The following is a 12,378-nucleotide window of genomic DNA, read 5'->3' on the forward strand; positions in this document are numbered from 1 at the left end:
GTAGGGTTAGTGCTGGGTGTTTTTGGGGGGTAGGGTTAGTACTGGATGTTTTTGGGGGTAGGGTTAGTGCTGGGTGTTTTTGGGGGGGTAGGGTTAGTGCTGGGTGTTTTTGGGGGTAGGGTTAGTGCTGGGTGTTTTTGGGGGGTAGGGTTAGTGCTGGGTGTTTTTGGGGGTAGGGTTAGTGCTTTGGGTGTTTTGGGGGATAGGGTTAGATGGATGTTTTTGGGGGGTAGGGTTAGCATTTTTTCAGTGTGATGCTGGGTCCCACATTCCAGGGGGTTGGTTAGTGCTGGGTGTTTTGGGGGCCAGGGTTAGTGCTGGATGTTTTGGGGGAGGGAACTCTGGGTGTTTTATATTGTTGCTGGGTTTTTTCCAAGATTCTGGGTGTTTTGGGGGTAGGGTTAGTGCTGGGTGTTTTGGGGGGTAAGGGTCAGTGCTGGATGTTTTGGGGGGTAGGGTCAGCTGACCAGTCTTTTTGGGCCTAGGGTTAGTGCTGGGTGTTTTGGGGGGTAGGGTTAGTGCTGGGTGTCTTTTGGGGGGTAGGGTTAGTACTGGATGTCTTTTGGGGGGTAGGGTCAGTGACTGGGTGTTTTTGGGGGTAGGGTTAGTGTGGGTGTTTTTGGGGGTGACCAGTCTGGATCTTTTAGCCTAGGGTTAGTGCTGGTTCTTTTGGGGGTGATGACCAGTTTTTGGGGGTGTAGCGTTAGTACTGGGTGTTTTTGGGGGTAGGGTTAGTGCTGACCAGTCTCTTTTGGGGGTACAGTCAGTGCTGGTTCTTTTGGGGGTAGGGAGTGCTGGGTGTTTTTGGGGGAGGGTTAACTGGATGTTTTTGGAGGGATTTTAGTATTGGATGTTTTTCAGGGTTAGTACTGGATGTTTTTGGGGGTAGGGTTAGCTGTGGGCAACACGGGGGGAGGGTTAAACTGGTTGTGTTTTTGTGGGGGTAGGGTTAGTACTGGATATTTTTTATTAAAAAGGGTTAGTGCTGGTTCTTTTTGGGGGTGATGCTGGTGTTTTTTGGGGTGTAGCGTTAGTACTGGGTGTTTTTGGGGGTAGGGTTAGTGCTGGGTGTTTTTGGGGGTAGGGTTAGTGCTGGTTCAAATTTTTGGGGGTAGGGTTAGTGCTGGGTAGTTTTTGGGGGTAGGGTTAGTACAAACAAATGTTTTTGGAAGATCAGTTGATTTGATGTTTTTGGGCATGAGTTAGTGCTGGGTATTTTTGGGGGACAAGTACTGGATGTTTTGGGGGTTAGGGTTAGTGCTGGGACTTTTTGGGGGTGGGGTTTGCTGGGTGTTTTTGACACCAAAGGGTTAGAGGTGTTTTGGGGGGTAGGGTTAGTGCTGGGTGTTTTTGGGGGTAGGGTTATGCTGGGTGTTTAGGGGGGTAGGGTTAATGTTACACTGTTTTGGGGGTGGGGTTAGTGCTGGGTGTTTTTGGGGGGTAGGGTTAGTGCTGGGTGTTTTTTTGGGGGGTGATGCTGGGTGTTTTTGGGGGGTGTAGGGTTAGTACTGGATGTTTTTGGGGGGTAGGGTTAGTGCTGGGTGTTTTTGGGGGGGTAGGGTTAGTGCTGGATGTTTTTGGGGGGTAGGGTCTCTCCTCTTTGGCAGATTGGGATTCGTTCTAAGATGTAGTTAGTCAGGCAGAAGGAGCATTAATTCAGTGGCTCCGGTCCCACATTCCAGAACAGGGTTCCGTTGTTAGGTCAGGGCCAGCGGAATCATGACGGAGATTCCAGGGAAGAACTCTGTCTGTTCTATATTGTTCCAAAATTCCCTTTCCAAGATTCTGGAGAACAGAGCTACTCTACTAGCCTACAGTCAGCTGACCAGTCTCTACTAGCTAACAGTCAGCTGACCAGTCTCTACTCTACTAGCCTACAGTCAGCAGACCAGTCTCTACTCTACTAGCCTACAGTCAGCTGACCAGTCTCTACTCTACTAGCCTACAGTCAGCTGACCAGTCTCTACTCTACTAGCCTACAGTCAGCTGACCAGTCTCTACTCTACTAGCCTACAGTCAGCTGACCAGTCTCTACTCTACTAGCCTACAGTCGGCTGACCAGTCTCTACTCTACTAGCCTACAGTCGGCTGACCAGTCTCTACTCTCTACTAGCCTACAGTCAGCTGACCAGTCTCTACTCTCTACTAGCCTACAGTCAGCTGACCAGTCTCTACTCTACTAGCCTACAGTCAGCTGACCAGTCTCTACTCTACTAACCTACAGTCAGCTGACCAGTATACATGTGTCACCTAAAGAGAGCAAACGTTGAGGGAACAGGGAATGTTTTTCCTAAACAAACGAGGGATTTTAGTAACAGAACTTTTCAGTCCGAAATGGCTGTGATCTATGTAACAGCTATCAGCAACACGGACAGAGCGATTTAAACACGGTTGATGTTCCTGTGGTGGTCGCTGCACTTGGGGGGGGAAAGAGAGAACGGGTCAGTCACTCGCTGTCATTATTATTATTATTATTATTATTATTAAAAAACATTTATTTTTGTCTTTATTTTTTATACATCGCAAATGTCTGAGCCAGTTCCCGGCACAATCAAATAAATTGCAGTTGAGCTCCCTCTAGTCATTTGTAAGTATTCATTACAAACAAACAGTGTGCTAAAAGATCAGTTGATTTGATTAAAACGCATGAGATAGTCTATTTATGGGACAAATACACTTTTTAACATTTTCGTCCCAGAGGACTCTGTCACCAGTTGAGTTTCTGCAATTTGACACCAAAGAAAAGAGGTGTTTTTAATTATGAGTCTCGTGTCTTGTGTCTGAGGTATGACTAGTGTAATAGATGGAATACCGACCAAATTAAATGTTACACTGTTACCGAGGTTTAAATCTCGTGAAACAACAGGGAGGGGGATTTGTTCGAGTTTCATGCTTGTTTTATTATCTAAAAGTGAAACGTGAATTACATTCAAGTCAGGTTTGGGGTTCACTGTGTAACTCTTGTCTGCTTACAATGGGCAGAACAGTGTTGATGCCTAATACTGTCTGCTACAATGGGCAGAACAGTGTTGATGCCTAATACTGTCTGCTACAATGGGCAGAACAGTGTTGACGCCTAATACTGTCTGCTACAATGGGCAGAACAGTGTTGACGCCTAATACTGTCTGATACAATGGGCAGAACAGTGTTGATGCCTAATACTGTCTGCTACAATGGGCAGAACAGTGTTGACGCCTAATACTGTCTGCTACAATGGGCAGAACAGTGTTGATGCCTAATACTGTCTGATACAATGGGCAGAACAGTGTTGATGCCTAATACTGTCTGCTACAATGGGCAGAACAGTGTTGATGCCTAATACTGTCTGCTACAATGGGCAGAACAGTGTTGATGCCTAATACTGTCTGATACAATGGGCAGAACAGTGTTGACGCCTAATACTGTCTGCTACAATGGGCAGAACAGTGTTGACGCCTAATACTGTCTGCTACAATGGGCAGAACAGTGTTGATGCCTAATACTGTCTGCTACAATGGGCAGAACAGTGTTGACGCCTAATACTGTCTGCTACAATGGGCAGAACAGTGTTGACGCCTAATACTGTCTGCTACAATGGGCAGAACAGTGTTGACGCCTAATACTGTCTGCTACAATGGGCAGAACAGTGTTGACGCCTAATACTGTCTGCTACAATGGGCAGAACAGTGTTGACGCCTAATACTGTCTGCTACAATGGGCAGAACAGTGTTGACGCCTAATACTGTCTGCTACAATGGGCAGAACAGTGTTGACGCCTAATACTGTCTGCTACAATGGGCAGAACAGTGTTGACGCCTAATACTGTCTGCTACAATGGGCAGAACAGTGTTGACGCCTAATACTGTCTGCTACAATGGGCAGAACAGTGTTGACGCCTAATACTGTCTGCTACAATGGGCAGAACAGTGTTGACGCCTAATACTGTCTGCTACAATGGGCAGAACAGTGTTGACGCCTAATACTGCCTGCTACAATAGGCAGAACAGTGTTGACGCCTAATACTACCTGCTACAATAGGCAGAACAGTGTTGACGCCTAATACTGTCTGCTACAATAGGCAGAACAGTGTTGACGCCTAATACTGTCTGCTACAATGGGCAGAACAGTGTTGACGCCTAATACTGTCTGCTACAATGGGCAGAACAGTGTTGACGCCTAATACTGTCTGCTACAATGGGCAGAACAGTGTTGACGCCTAATACTGTCTGCTACAATGGGCAGAACAGTGTTGACGCCTAATACTGTCTGCTACAATGGGCAGAACAGTGTTGACGCCTAATACTGTCTGATACAATGGGCAATGTAGGTTCTACCAGCCTACAGTCGGCTGACCGCTCTCTACTCTCTACCAGCCTACAGTCGGCTGACCGCTCTCTACTCTCTACCAGCCTACAGTCGGCTGACCGTTCTCTACTCTCTACCAGCCTACAGTCTACCGACCTACAGTCGGCTGACCGTTCTCTACTCTCTACCGACCTACAGTCGGCTGACCGCTCTCTACCAGCCTACAGTCGGCTGACCGTTCTCTACTCTCTACCAGCCTACAGTCGGCTGACCGTTCTCTACTCTCTACCAGCCTACAGTCGGCTGACCGTTCTCTACTCTCTACCGACCTACAGTCGGCTGACCGTTCTCTACTCTCTACCAGCCTACAGTCGGCTGACCGTTCTCTACTCTCTACCGGTTCTACAGTCGGCTGACCGCTCTCTACCAGCCTACAGTCGGCTGACCGTTCTCTACTCTCTACCAGCCTACAGTCGGCTGACCGTTCTCTACTCTCTACCGGCCTACAGTCGGCTGAGCAGTACAATACTTCCCTCCTATACCATCTATTCTCTCTTACAGGCTCTGTGTGATTGACAGCTATGTTTCTCCCTCAGTCTCTGACTCGCACCCAAACTTGACCCTCTCCAGTGGGCCTGACTCTTCAACGTCCGGCCAGGCCCTGTCCACCACCCCAACCCTCAGCCCATCACTATCACCTACACCTACTCACAGCAACAATGCTGCTAACAAAGCAGGTAAGTTGCCTTCCACTCCTCTCTCTCTCTGGGTGTGTGTGGAATTGTGTTCTCTAAACCTTGCGTTTTATGTTACAGAGCCGTTGGTCCTCAAGATCAACGAGAGACAGAGACTGGCCCGGGAACGTCGAGAGGAAAGGGAGAAACAGATCGGTGTGTATCCTGCAGTGTGTGTGTGTGTGTCTAGCATCTGGGATACATGAGGGGTCTGGGGTACCTGGGGGGTCTGGGGTACCTGGGGGAGGGGGGGGGGTACCTGAGGGGTCTGGGGGTCAGGGTTAGGGATTGTGTTCTCTACAAGAACTACACTCATCTAGACCCTCCCAACAATAACTACACTCATCTAGACCCTCCCAACAAGAACTACACTCATCTAGACCCTCCCAACAAGAACTACACTCATCTACCCCTAGACCCTCCCAACAAGAACTACACTCATCTACCTCTAGACCCTCCCAACAAGAATCACACTCATCTAGACCCTCCCAACAAGAACTACACTCAACTAGACCCTCCCAACAAGAACTACACTCATCTAGACCCTCCCAACAAGAACTACACTCATCTAGACCCTCCCAACAAGAACTACACTCATCTAGACCCTCCCAACAAGAACTACATTCATCTAGACCCTCCCAAGAACTACACTCATCTACCCCCTAGACCCTCCCAACAAGAACTACACTCATCTACCCCCTAGACCCTCCCAACAAGAACTACACTAATCTACCCCCTAGACCCTCCCAACAAGAACTACACTAATCTACCCCTAGACCCTCCCAACAAGAACTACACTCATCTACCCCTAGACCCTCCCAACAAGAACTCATCTCATCTACCCTCCCCTAGACCCTCCCAACAAGAACTACACTCATCTACCCCTAGACCCTCCCAACAAGAACTACACTCATCTACCCCTAGACCCTCCCAACAAGAACTACACTCATCTACCCCTAGACCCTCCCAACAAGAACTACACTCATCTACCCCTAGACCCTCCCAACAAGAACTACACTCATCTACCCCAAGAACTACACTCATCTACCCCCTAGACCCTCCCAACAAGAACTACACTCATCTACCCCCTAGACCCTCCCAACAAGAACTACACTCATCTACCCCCTAGACCCTCCCAACAAGAACTACACTCATCTACCCCTAGACCCTCCCAACAAGAACTACACTCATCTACCCCTAGACCCTCCCAACAAGAACTACACTCATCTACCCCTAGACCCTCCCAACAAGAACTACACTCATCTACCCCCTAGACCCTCCCAACAAGAACTACACTCATCTACCCCTAGACCCTCCCAACAAGAACTACACTCATCTACCCCTAGACCCTCCCAACAAGAACTACACTCATCTACCCCTAGACCCTCCCAACAAGAACTACACTCATCTACCCCTAGACCCTCCCAACAAGAACTACACTCATCTACCCCCCCTAGACCCCCCCAACAAGAACTACACTCATCTACCCCTAGACCCTCCCAACAAGAACTACACTCATCTACCCCCTAGACCCTCCCAACAAGAACTACACTCATCTACCCCCTAGACCCTCCCAACAAGAACTACACTCATCTAGACCCTCCCAACAAGAACTACACTCATCTAGACCCTCCCAACAAGAACTACACTCATCTAGACCCTCCCAACAAGAACTACACTCATCTAGACCCTCCCAACAAGAACTACACTCATCTAGACCCTAGACCCTCCCAACAAGAACTACACTCATCTGCCCCCTAGACCCTCCCAACAAGAACTACACTCATCTACCCCCTAGACCCTCCCAACAAGAACTACACTCATCTACCCCCTAGACCCTCCCAACAAGAACTACACTCATCTACCCCTAGACCCTCCCAAGAAGTACACTAATGTATTATCTAGAACTGACCCTGTATATAACTACTGTCCCTGTATATAGCTACTGACCCTGTATATAGCTACTGACCCTGTATATAGCTACTGACCCTGTATATAACTACTGACCCTGTATATAGCTACTGACCCTGTATATAACTACTGACCCTGTATATAACTACTGACCCTGTATATAGCTACTGACCCTGTATATAACTACTGACCCTGTATATAACTACTGACCCTGGAACTGACCCTGTATATAGCTACTGACCCTGTATATAACTACTGACCCTGTATATAACTACTGACCCTGTATATAACTACTGACCCTGTATATAGCTACTGACCCTGTATATAACTACTGACCCTGTATATAACTACTGACCCTGTATATAGCTACTGACCCTGTATATAACTACAGACCCTGTATATAACTACTGACCCTGGAACTGACCCTGTATATAGCTACTGACACTGTATATAACTACTGACCCTGTATATAACTACTGACCCTGTATATAACTACTGACCCTGTATATAGCTACTGACCCTGTATATAGCTACTGACCCTGTATATAGCTACTGACCCTGTATATAGCTACTGACCCTGTATATAACTACTGACCCTGTATATAGCTACTGTCCCTGTATATAGCTACTGACCCTGTATATAGCTACTGACCCTGTATATAACTACTGACCCTGTATATAACTACTGTCCCTGTATATAGCTACTGACCCTGTATATAACTACTGACCCTGTATATAACTACTGACCCTGTATATAGCTACTGACCCTGTATATAGCTACTGACCCTGTATATAGCTACTGACCCTGTATATAACTACTGACCCTGTATATAACTACTGACCCTGTATATAGCTACTGACCCTGTATATAACTACTGACCCTGTATATAGCTACTGACCCTGTATATAACTACTGACCCTGTATATAGCTACTGACCCTGGAACTGACCCTGTATATAACTACTGACCCTGTATATAACTACTGACCCTGTATATATCTACTGACCCTGTATATAACTACTGACCCTGTATATATCTACTGACCCTGTATATAACTACTGACCCTGTATATAACTACTGACCCTGTATATAGCTACTGACCCTGTATATAGCTACTGACCCTGTATATAACTACTGACCCTGTATATAACTACTGACCCTGTATATAACTACTGACCCTGTATATAGCTACTGACCCTGGAACTGACCCTGTATATAGCTACTGAGCCTGTATATAACTACTGACCCTGTATATAACTACTGACCCTGTATATATCTACTGACCCTGTATATAACTACTGACCCTGTATATAACTACTGACCCTGTATATAACTACTGACCCTGTATATAACCCTGACCCTGTATAACTACTGACCCTGTATATAGCTACTGACCCTGTATATAGCTACTGACCCTGTATATAACTACTGACCCTGTATATAGCTACTGACCCTGGAACTGACCCTGTATATAACTACAGACCCTGTATATAGCTACTGACCCTGGAACTGACCCTGTATATAGCTACTGACCCTGTATATAGCTACTGACCCTGTATATAGCTACTGACCCTGGAACTGACCCTGTATATAGCTAATGACCCTGTATATAGCTACTGACCCTGTATATAACTACAGACCCTGTATATAACTACTGACCCTGGAACTGACCCTGTATATAGCTACTGACCCTGTATATAGCTACTGACCCTGTATATAGCTACTGACCCTGTATATAGCTACTGACCCTGTATATAACTACTGACCCTGTATATAACTACTGACCCTGGAACTGACCCTGTATATAGCTACTGACCCTGGAACTGACCCTGTATATAGCTACTGACCCTGTATATAGCTACTGACCCTGTATATAACTACTGACCCTGTATATAGCTACTGACCCTGGAACTGACCCTGTATATAGCTAATGACCCTGTATATAGCTACTGACCCTGTATATAACTACAGACCCTGTATATAACTACTGACCCTGGAACTGACCCTGTATATAGCTACTGACCCTGTATATAGCTACTGACCCTGTATATAGCTACTGACCCTGTATATAGCTACTGACCCTGTATATAGCTACTGACCCTGTATATAACTACTGACCCTGTATATAGCTACTGACCCTGTACATAACTACTGACCCCGTATATAGCTACTGACCCTGTATATAGCTACTGACCCTGTATATAGCTACTGACCCTGTATATAACTACTGACCCTCTATATAACTACTGACCCTGGAACTGACCCTGTATATAACTACCCTATATATATAACTACTGACCCTGTATATAGCTACTGACCCTGTATATAGCTACTGACCCTGTATATAACTACTGACCCTGTATATAACTACTGACCCTGTATATAGCTACTGACCCTGTATATAACTACTGACCCTGTATATAACTACTGACCCTGTATATAGCTACTGACACTGTATATAACTACTGACCCTGTATATAGCTACTGACCCTCTATATAACTACTGACCCTGGAACTGACCCTGTATATAACTACCCTATATATAACTACTGACCCTGTATATAGCTACTGACCCTGTATATAGCTACTGACCCTGTATATAACTACTGACCCTGTATATAGCTACTGACCCTGTATATAACTACTGACCCTGTATATAACTACTGCGCCTGTATATAGCTACTGACCCTGTATATAACTACTGACCCTGGAACTGCGCCTGTATATAGCTACTGACCCTGTATATAACTACTGGCCAATCAGTGGTCTAGAGGGGGATGAGCTGGCCAATCAGTGGTCTAGAGGAGGATGAGCTGGCCAATCAGTGGTCTAGAGGGGGATGAGCTGGCCAATCAGTGGTCTAGAGGGGGATGAGCTGGCCAATCATTGGTCTAGAGGGGGATGAGCTGGCCAATCAGTGGTCGAGAGGGGGATGAGCTGGCCAATCAGCGGTCTGGAGGGGGATGAGCTGGCCAATCAGCGGTCTGGAGGGGGATGAGCTGGCCAATCAGCGGTCTGGAGGGGGATGAGCTGGCCAATCAGTGGTCTGGAGGGGGATGAGCTGGCCAATCAGTGGTCTCGAGGGGGATGAGCTGGCCAATCAGTGGTCTCGAGGGGGATGAGCTGGCCAATCAGTGGTCTCGAGGGGGATGAGCTGGCCAATCAGTGGTCTAGAGGGGGATGAGCTGGCCAATCAGTGGTCTAGAGGAGGATGAGCTGGCCAATCAGTGGTCTAGAGGAGGATGAGCTGGCCAATCAGCGGTCTGGAGGAGGATGAGCTGGCCAATCAGCGGTCTAGAGGGGGATATATTTCATTGTAATCTGGAAACCCTAAAAGCAAGTCTTACTCTGTGTGTGTGGGGGATATTGGTACTTCTATCCTTGACCAAGAATCCCCACAAGGATAGTAACAAGGAAAGTTCTCCCTTGTGCGGACATTTCCCATGTCCCCATGAGGACAAAGGCTATTTTAATCTAAGGGTTAGGGTGTTAGGGGTTTGGGTGTAAGGTTAAATAGGATTTGGAATGGAAATACATTGTATATCTCCCGCTGGATAGAAAAACCAAGGTGTGTGTGTGTGTGTGTGTGTGTGTGTGTGTGTGTGTGTGTGTGTGTGTGTGTGTGTGTGTGTGTGTGTGTGTGTGTGTGTGTGTGTGTGTGTGTGTGTGTGTGTGTGTGTGTGTGTGTGTGTGTGTGTGTGTGTGTGTGTGTGTGTGTCAGCTGTCAGGGAGGCTGCGTGGCAGGAGAGGGAGGAGAGGGCCAGACACTACTATGAGAAACACCTGGAGGAGAGGAGGAGGAAGGTGGAGGAACAGAGTAGGAAGGAGGACAGGAGACGATCTGCTGTGGAGGAGAAGAGAAGACAGAACCTGGAGGAGGAGAAGGTGAGAGACACACTACACTACACACTACACACACACTGAATACACACTACATACACTGTATACACACACACACTCTACATACACTGTATACACACTACACACACTGTATACACACTACACACACTACATACACTATATACATACTATACACACACTACATACACTGTATACACACACACACTCTACATACACTGTATACACACTACACACACTACATACACTATATACATACTATACACACACTACATACACTGTATACACACACACACTCTACATACACTGTATACACACTACACACACTACATACACTGTATACACACACACACACTACATACACTGTATACACACTACACACACTACTTACACTGTATACACACTACACACTACACTACACACTACACACACACTATACACACTACACACACTGTATACACACTACATACACTGTATACACACTACACACACTACATACACTGTATACACACTACACACACACACACTACATACACTATATACACACTACACACACTACACACACTGTATACACACTACACTACACTGTATACACACTACACACACTCTATACACACACACACTGTACACACACTACACACACTATATACACACACACACGCTACATACACTGTATTCACACACACACACTACATACACTGTGTACACACACACACACTACGCTGCACACACTACACACACTGTATACACACTACACTACACTGTATACACACTACACACACTCTATACACACACACACTGTACACACACTACACACACTATATACACACACACACACTACACACACTCTATACACACACACACACACTACATACACTGTATACACACACACTCTATACACACACACACTGCACACACTATACACACACATTACACACACTCTATACACACACGCACACTGTACACACTATACACACACTGTACTCACACTATATACACACACTGTATACACACACACTATACACACACACACTGTACACACTGCACACACTATACACACACACTACATACACTATATACACACTACACACACTCTATACACACACACACTGTACACACACTGTACACACACTGTACACACACTGTACACACACACACACACACACACACACACACACACACACACACACACACACACACACACACACACACACACACACACACACACACACACACACACACACACTGTGCACACACTCTATACACACACTCTATACACACACACTACACACACACACACTGTACACACTATACACACACTATACACACACTATATACACACACTATATACACACACTGTACTCACACACTATACACACACTATACACACACTATATACACACACTGTACTCACACACTACACACACAGTATACACACACACTATACACACACACTATACACACACACACTATACACACACTATACACACACTATACACACACACACTATATACACACACACTATACACACACTATATACACACACACTATACACACACTATACACACACTATACACACACACTATATAC

At 46.2% G+C, this 12,378-nt stretch overlaps 1 protein-coding gene across 5 annotated transcripts in view; it reads left to right on the plus strand.

The window, feature by feature from the left end:
* Nucleotides 1-12,378, plus strand: part of LOC123995479 (ensconsin-like) — a 63,305-nt gene that overhangs the window by 14,292 nt on the left and 36,635 nt on the right. For all 5 annotated transcript variants that reach the window (XM_046299122.1, XM_046299124.1, XM_046299123.1 and 2 more), the window contains exons 2-4: nucleotides 4,882-5,022; nucleotides 5,101-5,175; nucleotides 10,652-10,815. In XM_046299122.1, the coding sequence (XP_046155078.1) occupies nucleotides 4,882-5,022; nucleotides 5,101-5,175; nucleotides 10,652-10,815 (380 nt within the window). The remainder of the gene's footprint in view (nucleotides 1-4,881; nucleotides 5,023-5,100; nucleotides 5,176-10,651; nucleotides 10,816-12,378) is intronic.

This window comes from Oncorhynchus gorbuscha, linkage group LG14, assembly GCF_021184085.1.
Source record: "Oncorhynchus gorbuscha isolate QuinsamMale2020 ecotype Even-year linkage group LG14, OgorEven_v1.0, whole genome shotgun sequence".
Classification (NCBI taxonomy): domain Eukaryota; kingdom Metazoa; phylum Chordata; class Actinopteri; order Salmoniformes; family Salmonidae; genus Oncorhynchus; species Oncorhynchus gorbuscha.